Source organism: Lissotriton helveticus, chromosome 7 (genome assembly GCF_964261635.1).
Source record: "Lissotriton helveticus chromosome 7, aLisHel1.1, whole genome shotgun sequence".
Lineage (NCBI taxonomy): Eukaryota > Metazoa > Chordata > Amphibia > Caudata > Salamandridae > Lissotriton > Lissotriton helveticus.
Window position 1 is genome coordinate 1,045,961,099 of NC_136068.1, and position 26,705 is coordinate 1,045,987,803.

The 26,705-nt window shown below is 47.5% G+C and overlaps 1 protein-coding gene across 2 annotated transcripts in view; it reads right to left on the reverse strand.

Annotated features, from left to right (window-relative positions):
• The window catches only part of LOC144769708 (uncharacterized), a 687,018-nt gene that overhangs the window by 159,578 nt on the left and 500,735 nt on the right, over positions 1 to 26,705 (reverse strand). For both annotated transcript variants that reach the window (XM_078653889.1, XM_078653890.1), the window contains exons 2-3: positions 4,423 to 4,506; positions 3,672 to 3,760 (exon numbers count right to left, since the gene is read on the reverse strand). In XM_078653889.1, the coding sequence (XP_078510015.1) occupies positions 3,672 to 3,760; positions 4,423 to 4,506 (173 nt within the window). The remainder of the gene's footprint in view (positions 1 to 3,671; positions 3,761 to 4,422; positions 4,507 to 26,705) is intronic.

A 26,705-nucleotide genomic window follows, 5' to 3' on the forward strand; every position in this document is an offset into this window, starting at 1 on the left:
GAAGCAGTGGAATTGCGGGCCTTCCCCTTTGAGTTGGATATGGCTGCGACTGTGGTAACCTCTAAACCAGGCCAATCTTTGACAGCTGTACCTCCAATAGGCCTATTTTCCTTATTAATTCTCAAATTAAGCTGTTTTCTAAAGTTTTGGCTAATCAGCTGTGCCGCACTTTGGCCTATTTGATCCATCTGGATCATCGTGGCTTTAAGCCAGCCCGATGCACATCATCTTTGGTGCCCCTTGGTCCTGCTCCTAGTGGATTTTGAGAAGGCCTTTGACAGTGTCGATTGGTCCTGCTTGAGTACCCTTTTTGGTCTTCTGTATACCCGCCTGAATGCCCAAGTCTTGGTTAACTGAGCACTCTCCACCCCCTTCCTTATCTGTAGAGGCTCCCGGCAAGGTTCTCCCCTTCCCTTCTTTTATTTGCCCTAGCTATTGAGCCGCTGCCTGGGGTGGTCTTTGAATGATGGCCTGAAGAGCGTATTACGCTGTATGCGGATGACACTTTGCTCTTCTTAGCAAAACTGCAGGCCTCAGGTCTATAGTGTTTAGAAATTCTTGAAATTTATGAGGAGGCCTAAATACAAATCTCTGTTGGTCCACATTACGAGTGACTCGAGTGTCTGCTCTTGGCGCTCTGCAATCCCTATGCGCCTTTTTCCAATACCTGGGCAAATACATTTCACATATCCCAGACTTGGTGTGGAGCCTTAATTTGATACCCCTTGTCACTAAAATGAGAAGGGACCTGTAGAAATGGAGGCGCCTCCCGCTTCATGACTTCGGGAGGCTGGCAGTCTTTAAATTATGTTCTTGCCCAGTTTCCTTTTATGATTTTTTGAATTTTCTCCAACTAATTCCCAGGCGTTGGTTCCAGACCCTCCGTCACCTCTACGAGCCGTACTTTCCTTCAGGTCAATGCCACCCGAGTGGCCTTTGTTAACTTCCAGCAATCCCCTATGATGGAGGAATGGGTATGACTGATATGTAATGCTACTACTTGGCCTTGCAGTTGGTTGGAATTGATGATTGGTTTAATTGGGGGTGGGATGACTGGACCTACTGTGTAGAGCTGACTTTGCTTGGCCTTGGCAGGCTAATGGGCCTTCTCTACTGGGCAGATCCCTACCGGAGAACAATTAGGCGGTGTAGTTATGCTCGAGGGCGGGAGCTCAATCTTGTGGGTTGAGATCACAGGCTCCTGGGGATGATCCTCCTCTGGCAGTGGACATGGTTGCACCCCACCTCAGGGTTAGAGGGCTTTGTGAATTGGGATAGGATAGGCATCACTCATCTTAGGGACGTCTGGGTGGGTAGTCATGTATAGATGTTTCTTGTACTTCAGGAGCAGTATTAACTGTCCCATATCCAGTTCCATAAATACCTGCAGTTGCAACATGCCCTGTCGGCCAATATTCCCACAACAAGCAGGTCTCAGAGTTAAGACCACTAGTGGCTAAATTGTAGATGGAGAAGCTACATAAGGGTACCATTTCACAGATTTACCGCTCCTTAGTGATTAGTGTCCCAGACCTTTTACCTAGGCTGAAGCGGAAATATGTGGCTTGGGTGGGGGAGCTCAAAGACGCTGAGTGGCGCCAGTCTAAAATGGTTATCCTACACCCTTTTGGCTTGTTCAACTTAATTATCTACACATTACTTACATAACCCCACTGTGGCTTCACCGAACTGGTGGGATCATTCCCCAGGTCAACTGCTTCAGGTGTTCCTTGACAGACGCAGATTTATTCCATGTAACCTGCTCCTGCTCAAGGCTGGTTCCCTATTGGGAGGGGATAGGGAGAAAGCACTCATCAATCTTAGACCAGCCACTTTACCTTATTCCCAGGGTAGCCTTGCTAGGATTGCTGGAGGGCAGAGAATGAAGCGTATCTTTTTGGTTTTGTAAAGCTGGTTGCCATGCGGGATTTCAACCGCAAGTGGAATTTTCCGATGCCCCCAGCCGCCCCTTCCCCCACCCTCCCCATGGCACAGTGAGGTGGACTGGTGTGTTCAACAGGAATGCCCCATCAACCAAGATCGAGGCTGCCACCGGAAACATGAGAAGATATGGGGCAAATGGTGGTCCTACCATTGACTGGATGCAGGGACTGACTAAGCTTCGTTTATGCTTTGTACGGTGTTGTGCATTGGTGGGCTGTGGTCTAGGTCGTGTTTTGTTGTCAGTGTTTACAAAAATCAATAAAAATTGGTTATCAAAAATATTTTTAATCAAGTCTCTTCAGTAGACCTATGCATGCTTTGGGGATCAATTCACACAAGCATATGATCGAATGGGGCTTAAAGGGTGGCTAACAAAGGAGGGTGCCCTCCAGGATATTTGAACGAGTGGTGTGGCCCTTGGCGGGGAGACAACTTGGGAGACCCAGTAGGTTTTGGGCCGCGAGTGGGGAAAAGAAGGAGGCATGTTTGGGATACCTGGCACCATTTTGTGTTGAGGTAACACGGTGGCTGGTGGCCCAAAATCTATAGGGACAGGATCTTTGTCCCATCTGCCTACCCCCTGATGAACTGGGGGACGAAGGGTGCAGGCGTTGGGTGGTTCACTGGTGAAACAGGTGCACAGGTAAGGAGATTTACGGGGGGTATGTCGCTGATGAGCAGGTGAGGGTTGGCAGTCTACCTACAGGTTTTCAGGATTGAATTTCTTTTTTGTGTTGAGGTGGGTGAAGCAGTGTGAAACGGGGGGTGTGGAGGTAAGGTTATAATTGCCGAAGGCAAGAAGTAAAAGGTTACAGTTTGAGGAGTAAATGGTAGTTCAAGGTAAGCAAAGATATCGTTTTAGGTATTACATTTGGGGGAAAAGGTCGGAGAGGGACATTTAGGGGCGAGGACTAGGTGAATTGTAGGTTGTTTTGATGTATAATGAGGTTAAAAGATTCGTAAATAGGTTCTCCTAGGAAAAGTTATGTATTGTTACCTACAACTGCTTCATTAAAGCAGCCTTTTCCACACTACAAGATGGCAGTGGTTTGTGCTGTGCCCTCTTGCCCAAGAGGCAGTGCTGCACATATCACCAGCAAGCACCTGACATGGAACCAATATTAGCGGGAGTACACACCATCACACTAACAGAGAGACACGTTCTCAACCTGACAGACATCCTGCACGACATCATGTACCAATAAAGAGATTCTAAGATGAACAGACACAATGTCACTATCCCTAAGCACACACAGATGCCCACAGAGGATACCAATTCGAGCAATGACACCAATCAGAGTACTTTGATACTGACACATAAGCACATAAGAACACAATCAGTCACTGTATCAGTGACTCCAAAAAGATCACAATAACCCATGACACCAGCAGAATGTTAGGTGCACACACGTCTCTCAATGTCAGGAACACACATAGACACCTGTCTCTAAAATCACAAATAAACCTGGCTTTTTCACAACAGCAGCCTGTCTAGCTTCTCCTCAACAGCGGCCGTTCTTGCCCACTCCTTCAGGCTGGCTGGGTACTTTCGTGTATGCAAGTGCATATCACTTCCTCCATAAGTGACCCATCTGTGATTGTACAGATGTGATGGCCCAGACTCACCCTAGCCAGTCACTGTTACCCGATGTGTGCGACCATTTCCTTTTTATACACGGAGATTCTGCAACCTACATTACTCCATTGGTGGCCCACGCCTTCCTCACCTGTGCTACTCCTCCTTGCTCATACAGGTATAGATGGGCCTGATCCCCCACCAACAGCTCCTCGCCTCTGTTCCGGCAGTGACACATCACTGTGAGGAAAGACAGAACACGGAAAGGTAGTCAGGCATAGAGTGAGAGATATTTTGGCAGTCTCCTGCAGAGAGAGGCAGTGAAGCAGAAGCTAGAGCGGCAGGGAGGCAGGAGCTAGAAAGGCAGGGGAGCAGGAGCTAGGAAGGCAGGGAAGCAGGAGCTAGGAAGGCAGGGAAACAGAAGCTGCAAGCTTCCTCACAGCTTTCACCCTGCACTATTCAATAACGTTCCTCTCTGGAGGAAGTGGAAAGCATGTTAGGGGCAGATTGCTCCCACACCCGCAATCCCCAACCACATATGAACACCATATATTTGCAGTGTCTACAGGTAGACATGACATTAATTGTTTAAAAATACTCATACTCAACAAATAGAAGGTTCCCCAGGTCAGCAAACAAGACTCTAGCGCATCTCTGGCAGACTGGTTGTCACTGAAACTCACCAAATAAGAGAATCCTCATAGTAAACTCCTTGCACCTGAAGGACAGAATCGCACTTACTGACCAAATAAGTTTTACCATAGAGTTCAACCATGCAGAGTGTATGCCCACCCCCGAAGAAGTGATCTACGTCTACATAACAGATACAAATGCTCCATGTTGTACTTGATGGGCAACACTGTATTTCTGCTCTCCTGCATGACAGACACATGTTTCCTTACCAGATACAAGGTTTCCCATGGTGCCCGAGGTCACAAACAGTGCATCTTCTGTCCCAAAGATCTTTGCAACCTGCTGCTGGAACTCTGTAGGACAACAAAAATGGAAAATCAAAGAGTCATACTGGAAAATGACTTCTCTAGCACAGGAGAACTGGGGAGTAACTTTGGCCCATTGATTGATGGAAAGATCACTACTTCCCAGGCGGAGGCTGAAAGATCTCCATAGGGACTGTAGCGGTACTATGCCAATTGTTAGTTGAACTTTAGGTTTCGTTATATTGTAAAATTCCACCACCCTCCAGGATCCTTTATGAGTTTTGGACATCTGCAAAGCAAAAGAGCTAAATCCTCTGAACCTTTCAGGCACCTTGTACATAATTCACTGCTATATAAAATAAAATATACACAATTTTGTAAGAGTGTAATTGTGGTGACTTTGCCAAACAGACCAGAGACGCCAGTGTCCAGCCTAGGTTTATTAGGATCACCAGCTAATCTTAAACAGTGAATCATCAGGACACATGCAGGAAGAAGGTGGCTCCCTCAATTGACTAGACAGGAAACCAGCTCCAGCATTTTTCCTAACTGGTATGTGCACTATATCAAAAACGCACTGTAACAACCAAGTAGACAACTTGGCTATCCTGAGAGTATGACACTTCACATTATTCTCACTGAGGATTTAAATCATGGGATGTGGATCCAACTGGATTAAACATTTCTTTCCCCACATGTAATTATGAAATGTTTGGATAATCCACCAACAAAATAGTAGTTCCTCTTCAATCACCAAACAGTGCTAATCAGCCTCCAAACCAAAACTGCTAGCATCTACTGTTATAAAAACCTGCATACAGTGGTTGGTAGTAAACGTAAGTGCTTTGAAGCTGACACGCTGGGCTTTAATTAGTCAAAAGTCTCTTGACACACCTCATCCAACCCAAATGGTACCTTCATCTTCTGCATATCCTTTACTGGTCCTATGCATGGCAGTCAGGAATAAATCGTGCATAGCATTCGCAGACTTCAGCACATACTTTTTTTTTTTTTAAGTTTCAAAAACCTTTATTGTAGAAAATGAAGCATGGTACATCAATGCAATGCAATCGAGTAACTGTGTGTCACGTAATTTACAAAGTGTGGGCTTCTTCCCATGCTAGACGTCATATATGAAATAGCATCTTCTTACGAAAGGAACTAGATGGTTAACCCACTCCCTCCCACCAACAGTACCCCCAGTAAAACAATATAATAAGCATCTCTGAAGCAAATAGCACATCCAAGTCCGAGACAAAGTAGCGAATTGTGAACGACCTCAATTACTTTCAGATGTTCATTTCAGTAATAGAAACAGCAAGGCACAACATGACCAAGTCAATACCAATGTATGGGTGTTCGGCATTTTACAGACATTCCAGCATGTACGTTAAGGGGTGTTCGCCCATCAAGTGTGTCGCCGGGAGGCTACAGATGTGCATTTCTCTATTGGTGTTATCCTGAGGCTGAAGCCTGCGATGCACTGACGCCCGCAGTGGGTGGTTCTTCCCGCCCGTCCTCATCCTCCCCCTGCTGTCGTAGGAGAAAGGACATGAGAGGACCCCAGATGTCTTTAGGCCTGGAGCTTAAAGGCAGTAATTCTGCGTAGTCATGCAGATGTTCTTGCCATGTGGACATGGAACTGATCCAGCACTTAAACTTTGGGGCCCGCCCTCGCCCCCATCTACACGCCACTAAGCGTTTGGCTAGTAAGAGGCTAAGTGGCAGGAATTTCTTATGCACAGTTACCACAGCTTGTGTCAGGCCCAGAAGCGCCTTTAACGGACAGGGGGTCACTGTGACGCCCAGCATAGTGGAGAGCCCCTCAAATACCTGTGCCCAATAAGTGGCAACCCTAGGGCAGGACCAGGCTAGATGCATGAAGTCAGCCCCGGCTGATCTGCAGCGGAGTCAGCAATCCGATTCACGCAGATGGAATTTATGTAACCGAGCAGGGGGGTGATATATCCGGTGCAAGAATTTGTAATGTATGAGCCTTAATCTATTGTTGCCGGTGATTGCTTTTGTTTGTGTGCAGCTGAGCTCCCATTGTTTATCTGTTAATGGCTCTGTAAGGTCCCTGTCCCATTCAAGTCGAGCCCTCGATGTGGTGGATCATGGCGCGTCCTGTACGTGTTTGTAAAGCTGTGAGATAATGTGTCGTGGTGCATCTGTGTGTACAATGGCGTGTAGTGGCCCAAAAGTGTCGGGCTCAGTGGGGAAAGAAGGAGTGATCGCACGGACATTCTGACGTAGCCAGGCGAATAAAAAGGTATCCATAATAGAGGCTGACTTCTCCTTAAAAAACTGCTCCTTGGTCCGAAAAGTTCCATTCACATATAGATCGTCCCAAAGGCTATATCACAGTTCCCTGAGCATTTTGCGGCCAATCGCTTCGCAAGTGACCAGAAGCCTGGTATCACAGTCCAGTGGCAGCTTGGGTGAGTATAGAAACGGACAGTCGAGGGTATGTGCAATTCGGCCCCATGCAGCCACAGTGCAATCAACCGTTGTAGGGTCGCGCTCTCTGGGCTTCACTGGGGTGTGAATATATCCGGTTCTAGAAGTTGGAGCCATATAGCCATCTTCCACGGCAAGATGTTCCAATGAATGGTGGAGGATGATACCAATATACAGCAAAGTGCGCTTGGGCACAGTCATAGTATCTTTCGAAGTTGGGAACTTCGAATCCACCTAAATGGAAGGGGAGCATAAGTGTGTCAAGGCCGAGGCGTGTCTGTTTCCCATCAGCTGCTGAAACAAGCCCAAATGGAAAGCAACTTTCCCTATGGAATTACCTTCAAATAGTCTTATAATTCAGCAAGGAGCTAAAATATGTGTCAATTCTGCTATTCAAACACAATCAATGTGACAAAAGACAGATTTTTTTACTTTGATCTACCACATATTTCATATTGTCTGGAAAATAGAGAATTGAACAAGTGAAGACAGTGAACCACGAGAAATGGACAACCCGGTGTGCAGACAATATGCACAAATGTCATAACCATCAGGACATAAATATTTTGATATCCAGACAAATGAGCAATCAGATTTACATAGTGTTTGACTTCTTATGAGAGCGGGAAGACCATTTTGTTGACGTTTCGACTGCTTATACGGATTCAAAAAGGGTCCTCATCATGACATAACAAAACGGTAGCAACCTACAATAAACAAGAGAACTGTCAGTACCCACAACCAATGTGATGTAGTTACAAGTGAACCAAAATGAATGTTTACTCACCTGATCATTGGATCCTGGAGTTGTTTAAGAACATCCAATAAAGAATGCTCTCCAGGAATGTAGAAATCAAGAACAGGGACTTAAAATGGCGAGGTCGAATCTCTCCCTGTAAACATCTCATTGAATTAAACGGGTAAATCCTCATAAGTATCATGATAAGAATCATGCAACGCCATGTGTGAAGAAATTATCCCAATCATAGCGTGTATATGGACTATATACAAATCCAAGGTCACTATCTATAATACTGAAAGAAGAAGCTTCTGGTGGAAAAAGACTGCACAATCAATCCCACTTGACGTGTGAGAGGAATAAAGTCTTCGTGGAAGCATACACAATGCACCAAGAGACGGATACCCGTCTCAAAGCAGAAACATATAGTCGAGAAACACCCTACTCTAAGGAAAACCAAAATAATGTCAAATGATGTGTGAGAAGGATTAAGGCAACGTGCAGTCATGCACAATGAAGCACGAGGCAGATGCCCGTGTGAGGACAGACTGGGAGCCCGTAGCTGCCGACTGGAAGGAAGCTGTATCATAACCAGGCTAACACATATGAAGGGCCTCTAAAACGCCAATGTATCGCGGCACAGGGTGCACCGCAGTGTCAAAAAACAGACATGCATAACTCGCCATAGCAACAAAGTCAGAAGCGTGAGGTGTTCAGGAACAAAAACATAATGACACAAGCAAAGCCTTCAAAGTAAACTTCCCAATAAGTGTGCTCATGTAAGAAAAAGTATTGTGAGGCTTTTAAGCGGATGACAGGCTCCATAAAAAACGAAAAGCACCGAGTGCATACAACCTTTTTTTTTACCTCAGCATGTCAGTATCAACTGGAACAACATGTGGCCATAACGCAGGATGAGGCACAGGGTCAGAATGATTTGCATATGGCCATGTCTGAACTGGGGTGACAGAGTGAGCTAAAGAACGGTGATGAATTAAACCCAGATCTGTTGACTAGGTGTGAGTGTTTGATTGGTTCAGATGCTCCGTCCATCACCACCCCCTTTTTGTACCATAACGCAGGATGAGTCAGTAAGTGAGGAGATAAACCAGTGCATGCTTGGTATAACAAGCATTGGCATAGCCAATAGGTCTCTCGCCCTTTTGACCTTATAAGTGTTTAGCCATGCAGCACATTATCCTAGGTGTTTTAGATTCATTCACCTACTAAGTGTCTTCACTACAGTGGCAGCAAAAAAATATGGGCAAGTTCACCCCAGACAAACAAGCAGAGCCAGAGTATTTATGTCCCAATTCCAAAGCGCTGCTAGCTAAAAGGAAGCACTTCAGAACTACAAGAAGTGTGGAGATGGCGGTAAACAAAGTGACATACTCTGTGCCAGTGAAATTTCAGCTCTACCCCCTGCCTGTTAAATTCATGGTGGACTTTGAAAAGTAAATCAAAGGCCTGATAATTTGAGGTTGAACACAGTAGTGATGTAGCTTTACTAACAGTTAAATAATGGACATTATTAAAAGCATTCGGCTTGTACCAACAGAGCTAACCACTGTCACCAAAGAAGGCTTAATTCAGCCCTGAGAATGTTCCCAGGTCCATGTACGACTAGCTGCTCCAGTCCAGGCTTTTGATTTGCATTGTGGGACTTGTAGTCTTCTTTATCCTATTCTAGATTGTAAAACAATGGCGAAAGGAAAAGGATTGAAGAATGCCGATAAGTTAAAAAAAAGCATTTACATGTTAGGGAAGCTGTCGGAAAAGCATGTGAACTGTTTGTTACATACCTGAAGAGTGAGAGGGAGGGAGAGAGCATATCAATAGAGACAAGGAGGACAGCTGCAGGGAAGCAGGCTTTGCCACTGGCAGCTTGCTTCAAGTGAGAAAATAATTAATTACGAAAGTCACAGCCAAACACACTGATGCCTGTGCCGAGCAGGAGAGAGGCTGTGGTGTAACCTCATCTCGGTGTTGGTAAAAGTGTGCCTTCGAATAAATAAATAGAATGTAAATACATGACAACGCCACTAAAACAATTGCGAAGGGAAACAAAATGAGGAATGCCGATAAGTAAGTCAAACAAAGCATTTACACATTAGGGGAGGCGTAGGATAAGTGCTTGAACTGTGTGTTTAAAAACTAAAAATGCCATTGCAAATTACAAGCTGATTAAGGGAACTCAAAAATCCGTAACTGAGTGCAAGCCAATGCAAACAAAAATAAAAAGTTGTCACAAAGTGTAATAAATAAAATGAAGAGTAAAGAGCACATGTAACAGGGGCAGTTCTTCTGAGAGGTTACAATAGTACAAAAGGAGGGACTACTAAGCATATTAACCAAGCAAAAGTAGGCATTTACGAAGGACAGTAAAAGGGACTCATTAGAAAGATGGGCGGGGCCTGAAGCCCACATTGTAGATACAGCATGTCTCAACGGACAGTGTGCATAATGTGATACACAGTGCAGAGCTCCGGTGACACTATAATAACTTTGTGCAGCCCGTAGTAGCTCCCTGTCCCTGGTTCCCTCCTGTCACTTCCTCCTCCCTCTCAATTCACGTACCGCAATGGCCGCAACTCTCCTGGTTCCCATTGCGGTGGCTCACAAGCATCCTTTGGAGGTATCCACCACTCCTCGGACCAGGTCTCCGAACCTCTGTCTTCTTCCCGGTCTTGAGGTGTGGCGTTCTCTGGGTCTTCCTCGTCGGACGGGTTGCTCTCTCTTCGCACCGAGACGGGATGTCTTGTTATGGCGTCTTCTTCCCTCCCAGCAGTCCGGCTTCTCCTCTCATAAGGAATCTCGCGCCCCTTCCTGGTTTCCCGAGACCTCCTCACATGGCATTGGCCCGCCTCTCTTGGTTCCCATTGGCCCGGGTTTACAGATGGGTGGACTCTCTCCTGTACGGAAGAGGCATCGGGGAAAATTAACCCTTGCTCCCCTGATGTCTCAGGAACATCGTTCTTCATTACAGGACACTTAGGTGGTAACGGAAGGAGGTGAATGGTGGATATCGAGTCTGCCCCCTCACAGATACCAAGTAGAAAAACGATGGGCCACTTAAACCCTCAATAGAATGTAAATGTAGGCGAAAACAATTATGTCCCTATACACACACATCAAAAACCTATCAGGAAGTCCCATCAAAGAGGAAAAAAAGGGGGGCACCGAGACCCTCAAATGAATATAAATATAGGACAAATCACATATGAATATAAATCCAGTGTTTCAAAGAACAATTAAATCCCTATACACACATCAAGAACCCATCAGCAAGTCCCATCGTAGAGGTCAAGTTGTAAGTTGGCTCCATTCATCTGATGTATTGAGTCATTCATTTTCCAGCTGCCGTGAGGGGAAATGCCTGTTACTTACCTCTCCTGCCCAGTCTTCGTCGCCGTGAGGGGAACAGCTATCGGAGCCCCGCTTCTCAATACCACCCTACCGCCGTGAAGGGAACGGCCAGGCGAAAGACAGGAACTAGACTGCAATATCCAAAAGGCCCCATCCGGCGCAGGTAAACCACGTCACCAGAGGGCGCCAAAGGCCCTCATAATCACCAAGGCTCTCCCACAGCGTGGGATGTGCGCGGGCGCTGCCCGGGCCAAGGGTGGGCCCGCCGTTGCCCGTCATCGCCAGGAAGAGGCAGGGCAGGGCCACCTCCCTTTCGTCTGCTTTCAAGGACCATTATAAAGATACTGTTGTCCTTCGGTGTTTCTAAGAATATAGGTGTTGCCTTGTGAGTCGCTAATTGTGAATGTTCCCTAACCAGACGGACAAAGAGTGACCATCCCGTTATTAATTTCTTGCTTTTGAAAAACATTTTTGGACTAAAGACTCCGTCCTGAGTGCCTGGATTTTCATTTTGCACTTTATGGATATTTTAATGATTGATAGTTTTTAGGTCTCGCGACCTATCGATGCGCGCATGCGCATCGAGCGGAGCGAGAATTCATATCGGCAAAATCCTGTTCAAACCAAGGGCTTTCAGCCCCGCGGTTTTCTTGCAGTTCACGTGAATCACGTGAGCAAACATGCACGAGCATTCACGGCCAGGGCTTCTCCTCCCCTAGCAGCACTCCTCCCACACCAGCAACTCCCCCCTCCCACACCAGCACCTCCCCTCTCTCTCCCCGCAAACACAGCCTTGCCGTAGCAGCACTCCTCCCACACCAGCACCTCCCCCCTCCCACACCAGCACCTCCCCTCTCTCCCCGCAAACACAGCCTTGACCTAGCAGCACTCCTCCTCCTACACCAGCACCTCCCCCCTCCCACACCAGCACCTCCCCTCTCTCCCCGCAAACACAGCCTTGCCCTAGCAGCACTCCTCCTCCTACACCAGCACCTCCCCCCTCCCACACCAGCACCTCCCCTCTCTCTCCCCGCAAACACAGCCTTTCTTAGCCTTCTCTTCCTCCTGTTCGGTGTACCCTCTCCCCCAGCTCCTGTCGCTTCCTCCCCCCACCCCTCCCTCGAGCACGTTTTCAGTGGGCACAAGGAAAGCGAGCTTCTCGGGAAACCCTCTCAAAATGAAAAGTTCGCTGTCTCAAATCTTAAGTTCACACATGAGAGAAAACATTCTTCACCGATGGTTCTGTCTGAATATGCTGATGAGTAGGTTGGCTATAATGACAACTGTTTGGCAGAGGTGAAGTTCACAACCACCGTAAGTTAAATCCCACAGTTTAAGTACTATACTTTAATAAGGGCATACTGGCAACTGTCTACGTTCCATTAGTAGAGAATCCAACCTATTTGTAAAAAAAAACCAGTATTTTTTCAGCGTCAACTCCAACCGTTTCTTTTGGAGTTTTCGGCATTGGGAATTTCATCTTTGCCTTCAATTACAGCACTTCAATCTCTAGTCGTGTTGTTGGTACCACTGCATTCTAAGATTTTTACAGAATGAATCCTCTAAGCAGGCAGGAATGATGACGCAGACTTACAGTAAATAGAACCCTTTATTGAAGATGAGAAACAGTTGATTGGAAGATTAAGGAGCTCTGAAACCAGCGGATCTACCCATCCAGTTTGTGGATTCTGAGTATAAGGAGGAAAAGATTTATACAGCCAAGCAGAAATGCCTCACCTCAAAGGCAGCGGCGGATTTTGGACAGTGCACGTAAATCCCAATCACGTGACTGTCTCTCATGCACGAGCCTTCCCATCTGTTCCTCACACAGCTCTGCTCCCCACCCCCCACACCCCGCCGTCACCTATTCACGGCCGCGACTCGTTTTGGCAGTGGCTGCGCTGGCCTCCCATCTCCTCCCCTCTAATTGCTTTTTTTTTCACCCTTCCTTTGATCTCCGGCCGCTCTTTGGGAGAGAGGGCGAGGGGTGGGAGAAAAGTAGACCAAAAGTTGTTTGTGTGTGTAAAAGGCCGCTTTATTAAGACACAGGTGCACATTACAAACACAAACCTTGGCAACGCCTTACAAAACTAAACCTCACTAAATAATTAAATAACTACAAATTCAGCCCCCCGGACCCTCCCCCACCCCTAAAACATTTGAGCCCTCCCGCTCCCAACAATACATCAATAAAAATATAACAGCATTATAACATTACGTCATCAATAAAATTACATCATCAATAAAACATTTCGTCATTAAACAAACATACGTCATCGTTAAAACTTTATTCGTCCAACCACAATTACAATAACAACGGTCAGGTCCTCCATAACCATAAACCCTGCCTGACCCTGCACTCCTGCAGATACCCCCCCCTCACAAAACTGAACGGTCAAACCATGACCAACATACCCCAGCACTTGTCAAAGAAATACTTGAACTAATACTCAACCAGCAATCTGCCTAAAAACCGTAATGATACCCAAAAACACCGCACAGCACCTGTGTCTAGCGACGGATACAAATACAAGAGAAACAACCCCTGCACACCGGTAGCCCACAAAACAGCCTTTTACTTAAAAAAGAAAATAGGGGCAAAAAACGCCCAAAAAATGGGGAAAAACTGGGCAGCGAGGGGAAAAGCGGAGCATTTAAAGCGAAAAATTGAGGGAGGGAGGGTGGGACAAAAAGCTATGAGCCCACCTAGCCACCAGGTCACCAAACCTAAAATGGTGGCTGGTAGGCAGTGGGCGGGGGGTTTATAATTGGGCTATGCTGGTCCTACTGGACCAGCCCAATTCTGGAAACTTCTGTCCCTCTTAAAGGGACACCCCTCGCTGCTCTCCCAAACCGCCCGGGGGAGGAGACCTCCCGGCGGTCGGCTCCCTCCCCCAAGCCCCCCTTGGGAGAGAGGGCGAGGGGTGGGAGAAAAGTAGACCAAAAGTTGTTTGTGTGTGTAAAAGGCCGCTTTATTAAGACACAGGTGCACATTACAAACACAAACCTTGGCAACGCCTTACAAAACTAAACCTCACTAAATAATTAAATAACTACAAATTCAGCCCCCCGGACCCTCCCCCACCCCTAAAACATTTGAGCCCTCCCGCTCCCAACAATACATCAATAAAAATATAACAGCATTATAACATTACGTCATCAATAAAATTACATCATCAATAAAACATTTCGTCATTAAACAAACATACGTCATCGTTAAAACTTTATTCGTCCAACCACAATTACAATAACAACGGTCAGGTCCTCCATAACCATAAACCCTGCCTGACCCTGCACTCCTGCAGATACCCCCCCCTCACAAAACTGAACGGTCAAACCATGACCAACATACCCCAGCACTTGTCAAAGAAATACTTGAACTAATACTCAACCAGCAATCTGCCTAAAAACCGTAATGATACCCAAAAACACCGCCACCCAGAAAGGTAGGCGGGGGAAGCAACGCCTCCCTTTCTGCCCCCCAACCGCAAAGCGAAAGACAACCAGAAAATCAACGCTGCATGGCCAAAGCCCGGGCTAAAACCTCACGAATCTCCAACAAGTAAAGTTCCATGCCCACCCGGGACAGATGAACTCCATCATCCCTAAAGAACTCAACAGCCTCAAACTTAATGTCCCTGTGTGAAATCCTACTGAAACCAAGGCTCCTACAGCAACGAGACACCTCCGAATTCACTTTCTTCCTGGCCCGATCGACAGCCCTGGGATTCACCGCTCCCCTCCATATCCTGCGAGGAATCAACTCTGTCCAAAAAACGTGACACCCAGCCCATCGTTCCTTAATGAGGCCTAAATCTCGTTTCATAGCTCGCAGCAAGACTACACCTTTCGTTGCACATAGGTCATTTTCTCCCAAATGAATAACTAAAATATCCGGGCAGACACCGCCCACCATGTTGTTGTTCAAACAAGGGATCAACTCTCTCCAGAGCATCCCACCTTTACCCTTCCAAAGAACGTTAAACATTCGATCATTGAAACCAAGTAGATCTCCAAAGTAACTCCTCGCCGCCTGGACTCTGGCCCACTTGACAAATGAATGCCCCACTATCCAGACCGTTACCACCGAGGAGCGAGGTCCAGCAACGGATCCTGAAAAAGAAAAAAAGAGTTAAAATCCTGTGAAGGAGGATGACGCATGCGCCTCCTCCGCCGAGCTCCTCACGTAACGCTGGAAACAGTTAGAAGACCAGCGCCCCAATCGCTTAATATCCCTTTCAGACCAATTCCTGTGAAAAGCTTCAGTGGCAGCACCTATTCTGAAAGAGTGAGTCCCATAAATATTGCCATCGAGACCTATGTGCTGTAGCGCTTTGCGCAACACCATACGTAATTGATAAGGTGTTACAGGGGTGCCAGTGATATGTTGGAAAACCAGGACTTCATCGCCACCCCCACACAAGGAACGCCAGCGCCGCGCAAGCAGTAGAGGGCAAGTAAGCTTCGGAGCACATGCCTGTAACCAGACACCTTTCCCCTTCCCCGTCTGATCCGTTTTAGAACTGGCCAACCATACATGAACTCCCTCATCATAACAGAAAACGTCCTTCCAAAACAATCCACACTTATACTTTGAACCCAACAACTCAGATACCCTGAAAGCACCAAAAAACATGAAAGCCATCAACATAGAGAAAAGACATGCCTCAAAATCATCTGAACAAACTAAAGGCAAAACCGTAATTAACCTGGCCAGAACTTGCCAAGATATAGGGGCTCTGGATCTACCAATGTGCCCTTGCTCCCTGGCCCATCCCTCAAGCATCCTTCTACCAATTTCCCCCGCAGATGGAGGATAGCCCCACCACAACTTCCCCATGAAAGCAATCCCCGCCAGTTTCCCAGCAATGGTTACTTTGGTCAAACCCTTATCCATGAGGTCCAGTATAAAGTTGACCACATCATCCGACCGACTCGACAGATCCTCCCTTCTGACAGCACCAGATTCCAGAAATTCCTTCCACGCAAGGGAATACGCAGAACGCGTGGACACAGACAGAGAACCTACCACCAATTGAACGACCCGACCTCGCCGACGTGCCACAGATGACTCGGCATCGGAGTCGGGGATCTGTCCGCATCCTTCGCCAGACCACGGAATCTCTCCCACTGTGAACGAGACAGAGCATCCGCAATGTCATTGTCCACACCAGGAATGTGCAACGCACGAAAATGAATATCGTGTTTCAAACAACCAAGAACAAAAACTCTCATAAGTTTCAACACCTGTCCGTCCCTGGCCGATTGGCGATTCACTATCTCCACCACCGCCATGTTATCCACACGAAACAGCACTTTCTTGTGCGCCAATTCCTCCCCCCACAGTGTCAAGGCGACCAATAAGGGGAACAGTTCCAGAAAAGTGATGCTGCGACCTCCATTCAACCATTCATCAGGCCAACGTTCTGCACACCATTTGCCATTCCAAAAGAGCCCAAAACCATCACTGCCAGCAGCATCCGAAAACATTTGTACATCCCACTGAAAGTCAACCTCTCTGACCAAGGGGACACCATTGAAGGAGTTCAGAAAAAACTTCCACATTCTCAAATCCTCCTTGACACCAGCAGACAGACGAACACGATGGTGGGGCAAATGATGACCTGCCAAAGCCCTGCCCAGTCTCCTACAAAAGGTCCTGCCCGCTCTCACCACTCTGCAGGCAAAATTCAAATGACCCAAAAGCACTTGAATCTCTTTCACCAACACTTTTCTCTTTGACAACATCACATCCAGTAATTCAATCATGTTGACCCTTTTGTCTTCCGGCAGTCGAGCAGACATACTCACAGAGTCTATTTCAATACCCAAAAAGGATAGGACAGTGGCAGGGCCCATTGTTTTCTCGGGCGCCAAAGGAACCCCCAAATCATCCATGAGCCCTTGGAATGTGTCCAGAGCCTTCTGGCACTCCGTGGAGCCCGGGGATCCAACAAAGAAAAAATCATCGAGATAGTGTGTTACCAGGGTATGACCTGACTGATGGGAAAAATACCATTGCAGAAAAGTACTAAAACACTCAAACAAGGCACATGATATAGAGCAGCCCATCGGCAGAGCCTTGTCCACGTACCACTTACCATTGAACTGAATACCTAAAAGGCTCCAATCGTCCGGGTGGACAGGCAATAGCCGAAAAGCAGACTTGATGTCACACTTAGCCATCTCAGCGGCTGCGCCCGCTGTCACAACAAGTGACATGGCCACGTCAACCGAAGAGTAAGAGACAGACACTGCCTCTGGGTCAATGAAATCATTAACAGACGACCCTTCAGGCCATGACAAATGTTGGATCAGGCGAAACTGTCCCGGTTCTTTCTTCGGGACAACTCCCACCGGTGAAACAATCAAGTTATGGATCGGCCAATCGTGAAACGGGCCAGCCATCCTCCCTTCATGTACCTCCTTATTAAGCTTATCTTGTACCACTGTGGCATGTTCAGAAGCTGATTTTAAATTGGCAGACCATCTCCGGTCCCTAGCACCTAAGTAACCGAGTCGGAACCCAAACTGAAAACCTTCCAACAGTGTAACTTTTGCTGACTGATCTTCAAAACCATGGAGGGCAATGCGCAGCCTTTCTAACTTAACTGGCGTACGAGCCCTTGGACCCAGCACCCTTAGCACCTCTGTATCCCCTTCCTCCTGAAAACTGTGAAGCCGTATTTGATGTTCCTGAAACTGTTTGCTTTCCCTGTGTACCGTCCGATGGCTGATTGTTCCAACACTTGGACAACGGGTGTTTCTTACCACAGCCTGAGCATTCATGTTTAAATTTACAATACTCCCTGGTACAGGAGCCCCTGTTAAATTCCCAACAGAAACCAGACCCTGAGTACAAGGTTGCAGTGGCCCCCACCCCTCCCCGGGTGGGCTTCCCCTGAAAGGGCCGATAAACTAACGGCAAACCACTTGCCGTGAAAATGGTTTTCCCCCCTGACGCTGACCCCATTGTGTGTTGCCACAAGTCATTATCTATCTCCCCCCACTTAGCTTCCGGGTCCCAAGCCATCCTGGCCCGAAATTCCTCATCATATTGAGACCAAGCAAAACCACCCCCGGTGATCTGGGCCTTGCGAATGACGTCCATGTATTTAAAAAGGGACACGCTGCGCTCAGGGAACTTTTCGCAATATACACTGGCATAAATTAAAAACGCAGCTGTCCAGTTTTCAATAGTTAAAGGCACTCTTGGGCGTTTTGCCAGCTCAAACTCCTCCTCTTTAGACCCCTCTTTGGACCTGACCTCTCTGTGGAGTAGCTTCAGTAGTTCCACATACTCACCATTCCAAATCCGTTCCTTGGTGCTTAACATGAGATGAGCACCTAATGGTTTCGTAACCCCCATGTAAGGCAGTTTTTTGATTTTAAGTTCTTTACTGGCCACAGGCTCTTTAACCTTGCTGGAAGCACCAGCCATAACATGACCTACCACTGTGTTCTGAATGTCTACCACATCATCTGTACCAACTGCTGTGTCTTTTACATATCGACCTTTGACCAAACGGCCATCACTACTAATCACTTCAGTTTCACCACCAGTACCCACAGACACCATCTTAGGTTTGGCCTGTGTGGCTGATTGCTCACCTGGCAAAAGAGAGACCACTCTCGACGGCTCCGCCCGTGTCTCCGAGGTCAATGCATCCGGTCGGCGAGGCGCCCTACTCGATGGGCCGTGCTCTCTTCTCCCTTGCACTTGACTTTGGACCACTGGAGCCTGTAACACACTAGAAGAAACATGAGAGGGCACCCCCCTTTCCTGATCCCGCACTTCACCTTCTTCGGGACTCTCTTCGTCGTAGTCCAACACTACTGAATCGGCACTAGTGTGCAACAAATCCTCACGGGTCTTACCCAACCCGGTATCAACCACTGTACATTTAAATGATTTTGAAACTCCAGGAAGGGGAGCAGGCTGTACACGCCCGTACCTCCCTGCGCGTTGACTCTGTAGCTCCTTAGCCGCCGGCAAGGCCTGCCACCTATACCTGCTACTCGTTGGGGCCAGCGGGGTCACGCCAGACCCTCGTGTGCTGGCCGCGGCGGGATCCCTCGTTGGAACAGAGAGGGCCGCGCTAGGCACTCTCCTCACTTCCCCTTGGCGTGATGGGACTGGACCGCGCCCTGCCAAGTCCGGACCTCCACACCTATTCCTATCCTGAAAAGAAAAAGTTTGGACTGGTGTGCTAGGGTCCCTAAAGGCAACACTCGAAACAGACCTTGACCTCCGCAAATTAGCATCAACAAGCGACCCCTGACACCTCTCCAAAGAACGTCCCCTAATGCAACCCTTCAATGGCACTCCCCTAACCGGAGAGTCGCCTATCATCTCCTCCTCATCACTGACATCCAAGTTAGCGCCCGCCGCCACAGAAGAAGAGGTCTGCAAAGGTACCCCCGCACCCCTCGCATGGCCCCCAATATCCCTGTGAAAACCACGCTGCGCCAAACCTGCTGTACCAAAATGCTCCCATCCAGGAGAACCGAACATAAGATAAGGACCTCCCGCATCCCCATGTACATACTCTCCACTCACCTGCCTGGAAAACCCCTCACTCTCCAACAACGTACTTGAGAAACCCCCAGCCCCTGTAAACCGCACACCAGGGTGAGCCAACCCCACAAAATCATCCCCTACAGCCCCACCCAATCCCCCTAAACCTGTGCCCTGCACAGGTGCAGACCCCCGACTCTCCCCATAAAAGGCTCCCTGACCCCCCTGTGACAATCTCCTGTCATCCCTCCGCAAATGGACACTCCCCTCCTGAAAACCAGGAAACACAACAGCCCCTGACCTTACCGTGTCCTTGCCCAAAACCTCACCATACATGGAACTACTTTCGCCCATCTGGGCCCACTCACCCTCTCCTCTGGATCCCCCTCCAACAGACATAGCAGAACCTACATAAGAACCAGGGGTAGAGAACAATAACGGGCTGCCCACATTACTGTCCCCATCCCCACGGACAGTACCAACATCCTGTGCAGAAACAACATGGCTAGCATGAGGCTCCATAGCAGCCTGCCTGACCAATCCACCTGTAACAAGCTGGCCAGAAGCCCTACCATCAGGCACAGCCATTCCTGGGACAGTAAGGAGTGAAGGGGTTAACAACATACCAGCGCGTGGGTCAACCATCATCTGTGTCTCATTTACAAAATGCTGTGCAATATCCAATTCCGGCATATCGTGTTGCTGCTCTGCCCCCTGCCAATCAATCAAGTGAAGAGAGCCCCTGCGCGCACCACGCGCAGACCTGACGAGCGCAGGCTCCACACGGCGCTCCCCCATGGGGTCAGAAGCGGAGCGCTTCTTACTCCCTCTCCGTCCCCCCCTCCCCCGCTTGGCCGGGACCGTCGGAGCGGGAGCGGGCGCTTCTGCCATTAAACCTTTCCCTGCCCGCCCCGCCGAATCAATCACTTGCGCTCCATACGCCTGACCCGGCTGCATAAAAGCCGACTGCCCTGCCGCCGGAGCGCCTCCCGCCCCACCCCGGGACTCCGAGACTGAAAAAGGGGCCTGTCCCGCGCCAGCACCCACGACTACGGGAGCGCCCAAGATTACCGGCGCTCCCCCCTCCCCCGCCGCCACACGCGCCTGTGAAGAAGGGGCCGGTTTCCTCGAACGGGACCGGCCCCTTTCACTTACCTGAACCGAACGCCTCTTTTTCGGCGAAGAACAAGCCATAACTGCGGCGGACACGCCGGCGGAGGCCTGGCGCTGGGGGCGCGCCGGCCCCCCTCCCACCAACAAGTCCATGCGACCTGCTTCCGACAGCAGTCGCATGGCCTCCAACACTCGGTAATCCTCCATCACGTCAATAAAAGCGCCACAGCAAACCAGACAAGAGTGAACAAAGTACCTAAATACCTCACACTACTCACTACAGAATGCTGAAAGAACAAAAAGCTATGAGCCCACCTAGCCACCAGGTCACCAAACCTAAAATGGTGGCTGGTAGGCAGTGGGCGGGGGGTTTATAATTGGGCTATGCTGGTCCTACTGGACCAGCCCAATTCTGGAAACTTCTGTCCCTCTTAAAGGGACACCCCTCGCTGCTCTCCCAAACCGCCCGGGGGAGGAGACCTCCCGGCGGTCGGCTCCCTCCCCCAAGCCCCCCTTCACTAATTTAAATGCCTGGCGGGCTTCGGGCGGTTGGATCCGTGTAATCTTGTTTCACTGGCAGGTGAAGTCTTTCTCCTCGGTCCGAGAGGTGCGCGCTCATTGTAACTTGTTACTTTATAAACCATCTATTTCATTCAGTGAGCTGCGCACGTAAACGAAAATGGTAAAGTATTTACAGAAGAAACATTTGTACAGTAGTCTGATTGCATGTAAAATCAAAACCATGCACCGCTGCTCCATGTGTCCATGCGCCAGATCAGTGTTGATGTTTTCGACAGGAATAGTTTGGCATATTAAGCGCCTGCTGCTCGTTTATTTTCCGTGTGGGCTTATTTGCATAGTGCCTAAACCTCCAAGTGCACGTCTTACGTTTATTGAGTGATGTTGATAGCTTGCGATGGCTTCTGCCGCAGTAGCTCCTTGCAGATCATGAAAACATGTGTTATGTCTGTAAAACCAAGCAGGTTCTAATCCCAGTAACAGTTCAGATGGTCAGTGAAATGTGCCTGCAAGTTGCATGTTTACATCTGCGGGTTAATGCGCCTGCTACAAAGATCTGCGTACATCATTTAGGGTGTTTCTAATTCTTTCCCTACTAGTTTTTTTTCCTTCTTACGTGCACACATTAAGAGTTATTGTTTTGCAACAAATAATACGTCGGAAGTTGGCAGTAAAGACAACGATTCCCAGTCGTTTTCGTTTGGTTTTATTGAAGTTTTGGGCTTCCAGAGAAAAAATCTAACAAAGAAAGCATGGCAAAAGAGTAGCTTTACTTCTCTAGTGCTTGGGGCTCAACAACTCACATCTATGCGCTATGAGCAGACATACTCGATTGGCCCTTGTGCTTCTCGGGCTTGGTGTGGGCAGTGACCCCTTCCGTCTTCAAGTGCGGCGACAACCGACTGTGCATATACAATGTGCTCACTTCTCATCTGGGCATACTGTAGAAACCTCTCCATGAGTAAACCGGCATTTACAATGCAATAGATCTCACATTTGCAAGAGTTTGAGCTATTGGCATTGTAAATAACAATGCTTTTTATTTGTGTTTTGAAAACCTGCAAACGTTGTGTTAACACCTACTTTGTACTTAGAGTCTCTGCTTATGAGAAGCACATAAATAAAAGCATTGTCATTTTCAATGCCAATAGCTCAAACTCTCGCAAATCCTCCGCCCTCTGACTTTTTTCTTTTCTCTTTAAATTTCTGCAGCTTATTATTCTTGTTCTCCCTCAAATCTACCATTTTGTTTCTCAGGGTTAATATATTGTCCTTGTCCTTTCAGTGACACATATCCAACGGTGTGCTAGAAAAATTAAAACAGCTTTTTATCACATGCTGTTTGCTCTCATTATCATGATTTTGGAGCAGGTTTGCTATATTTCCATACAAAACAGTGCTTATGTAAATCAGAATTAGAGACAAAAAAGTCTGGGTGGCACAGCTGTCACTATTCGAGAACAGCAAGTGCAGGGATAGGACAATTTAGCTGCAATAAAAACAAGCATTGGCATAGCCAATAGGTCTCGCCTTTGGGACCTTATAAGTGTTTAGCCATGCAACAATTTATCTTGTTGCACCAAGGATATTGTGCTGCATAACTAAATACTTATAAGGTCCCAAAAGCGAGACCTATTGGCTATGCCAATGCTTGTTTATTCTTGTCGCCATTTAGAATATTAGCACCTAGCACTTTCTAAGGATTGCAACAGTGGCTTTTGTTTCAGCTTGGATTTGCATTTTTGCACATTGCTTGTTGCACATTTGTATACTGTATTAAGGAATCAGTCACTCATATCAGGTTTGCATCTTAATAGGGGTCGGTGTATTTGATATAGGGTGTTTCTAGAGCAACTAACTGTGAGTATGCGGAAAATAAATCCGGGGAAAAGTGTGGTCGGTACACTAGATGCCTTCATCTTGAGGGCCGAATCGGCCCTAATTCATGAAATACAACTGACAGAATGTAGGTTATCCCTTGACCCTCAATCCCCAATAGGTAGACTTTCCCTAACTCCTGCACTTCCCGACTTCTTGCCAATAATATCTCAGGATACCTCCCTAGACAGGTTGAGCCCACTTACAATTGTGCCCTCTGGCATAATGATAAACCCTGGCTCGTGTCCCCCTAGGGTTCATGGACCTACACCCGTGAAAACAAAGGCGACCACCAGAGGGCAGAAAGCTAAGCTTAAAACAGGTGGCAATAGTGAACCCCCCGTCACAAAAAGAAAGCCTTGAGGGTGTACAAAACCCAAATCTGTCCAGGGAACCCCAGAAGGGACAATATCATCTATCCCTCGCACTCGCAATGATAACAAAGGCAATCCTGTCTCAATGAATCAGACTACCTCAGGGCATCTTTTTGATAGTATTGAGGAGGGGAATTTCTGGAGAAGGTTAGAAACCATGATATCCATTTTGCTAGAACCTATGTTCCAAAAAATAAGTGTGATAGAAGCAAGACTGGCCAAGCTATAGAGACCTATCCGATGTACCCCCCAGTAGTCCCGGTAGTGAGCCCACCAACAAACACAGACGACCCAGCTAAGAGGGGCAAAAAAGTTGTGGAGGAAGGGTGAAGGGGTGGGTCGACTGCAAGGACTCGAGTGAACAGTGAGGGACCAGATAAAATGAGTGCAAATAGCAATAGGACTAGAAGACAGGACACCGGGATAACTTCATGCCAGCCACCTAGCAGAGCAGGATTACTGGGGTTGTATAGGGAAAGGGGGACAGTGGATAGGTCCCACCAACCCTTGGGGCTTTCGGTTATAGATCTTCCACCAGAATCCACCCCATATGTAGTGATATTGGTAAATGTACCCCCTCTCTGCCATGGGGTAAAAGAAGACAATGCGCAATTGAGAAACAAATTGACACACTGGTTCTCACATAATACTACCCTGGGCCATCGGGTAGGTAAAACATTATAATGGCACGCAGGGTTAGTTGGATAGGGAGCTCAAGTAAACCGGACAGTGGTGATTGTGTTATCGTTAATTTTGATAACCTTTTCACTGCTGGACGCATTTTATCAAGAGACATCAGCCTTACTCCATTATCCGGATCCGTTATAGAGGCTCTTCCCCTGGGTTATTTTTATAAGCCAGTTAACCAAAGGGAAGAGCCGGAACAAGATCATAGGGCACGCCAACTAGGAGGCTGGCTGAATAACCAAGTACCTACACAACAGCTCATCCCTCTCATGTACTTGATGGGCAGCCTAACAGTACCCATGCACTAGCTCTAGATAATAGATTAGAAGTTTTATCTGGGCTGGAAAATTGTGATTGACTGCGGGCCCCAGTATCTCCAGGACCACATTTAGATACACCCCCACAGAATCTAGGGGAATTAGCTGTGAGGCACAACAATTTTATATCCTGGAATATTGCAGGGCTGGCCAGTAAACTCCAAGACCCACGGTGGGTAGGTTATGTGAAACAATACTCTGTAATTTGCCTACATGAAACGTGGTTGGTGGAATGTAGCCTTTTTCTTGAAGGCTATAAGGCATTTTTTGTCCCGGCCACTCCATTGGTGAGTGGAAGATCAAGGGGTGGCCTAGTTACTTATATCTCAGTGGCAACAGATTGCAAGTTGCAGGTGCTCCCAACTACACACCCTGGAATTCTGGCACTGTCAGCATCGAGGGGAGATACCAGATGGGGAATTTTTAACTTTTACAACTCGGTGGCTAGTCCACAAGAGGAGTGTAACATCACCAGCCTGCGAGCAATCCTAAAACAATTGAGGGGTGCTGGACTTTATAATTTTATGGTCTCCGGTGATTTCAATATACATCCTTGTGGTAACCCTTTTATTTCCCGTATCTCGGAGTTGGTTTGCCCCCGTATGTCAGATTTTCATTTTGAACACCACTCTCAAGGGGACCAGTTGAATAACCTTTAAAATGAATTAGACCTGGTGGTTATGATGTCTCCAACTGAGTCATCCACCCATTTCCTTACACCAACGTTCAAAGGAAATGGAAGAGGATCCTTTATTGATTTTATTTTAATTTCTTCGTCGTTGCAATCCTCTTTTAATACTTTTGACATTTTAGAAAGCGAATTTAGTGACCATAATCCTCTAACAGTCCACCTGTCGGATCCATTCACGACAAAAATTAAAGAGGTATCCTGAAACTGACGGATGGCAAGCGTAGATTAAAACGGTCCCAGGTATCTCCCAACAGTTTTTACGATAGTGTGAAATAATCCTGCACCTATGAACTGTCACTATGCACATCAGAGAGGTCCACCCCTAATGAGATCCTTGGAACCTACGAGAAAATAGCACAAAAAGTGGGCGATTTATTAAGTGCTCCAGCCAGAGGTACCGCTCCACATGGCGCAAGATGGTTTGACTCTCACTGCTCCAAATCAGCTAAGCGGCTGAGGGAAGCTTTGGCGGTCAAACCTAGAGTACAATCGGAGGTCAGTGAATGCTGCAGGGATTCTAAACTAGCTCTGCCTAAACGTTAGGGTGCCTTGAAGGATGATGCTTGGAAGGAGTTAATTGATTCCAGTATCCTGAGGAATAGCACAAGGTTCTGGAGTGTCGTGAATGGGCCCCTGTTTGATAAAGAAGGGGGGGTGGCCTGGGTGCACATATCACTGAATATGAGTGGGTACTTCATTTTAAAATCATGTTTAACCACCCGCTGGAGCCTACCCATAGAGAATCCCGTAGCAGCGAGGTTGCTGTGATAAGCTTTGACGAGAGTGAAATCATGGACGGAATCCTGGGGCTTACTATCAATAAAGCCCCAGGTCCAGATGGGATCCCTCCTGATTTATTCAAGTCAGACCCCTTGGACCCCGGTTCTCACTTTTTAATGCTGCGGCAAAAAATGGGTGTCCTCAGTCCTGGGCTTCCTCAACCATAGTCCTCGTCTTTAAAAAGGCGATAGAAGTAGTAGCCACTGCTATAGACCAATTTCACTTATTGACTCAGTGGTCAAAGTGGTGGCTAGGGTTCTCTTACAGCGACTAAATACCTGGGCAGATGAGAATAGGATTATGACGGATGTCCAATATGGTTTTCGGCCGGGGCATTCCACCGTTGCCCAGTGTCTTATTTTATATATGTTTTTTAACAAATACACCGTCGCTCGTCCTGGAACCATCCACCCTGCCTTCATGGATCTGTCATCCGCCATTGATTGCATAAATAGGGCAAGGTTGTGGAAGTCCATGAGGGCAATGGGGGTGGAAGACAGCATTATTAATTTTCTTTAGGACCTGCACTCGTCAACCAAAGTCAATGTCAGATTCTCACAAGACCTTAAGGTAACTAGGGACTTTGAGATTAAGTAGGGAGTCAGGCAAGGCTGCATTCTTGCGCCTTTTTTATTTAACTTATATATTAAGGAATTAGAAAGTGTGCTGAGGGCAACTGGAGCTGACTTTCCTTATGTAGGACGGCAGGGCATCCCCGTTTTGCTTTACGCGGATGACGCCTTCCTATTATCTAGAACTGAACTGGGCTTACAAACCCTTTTAACTGCATTCTTGGGTTTCATGT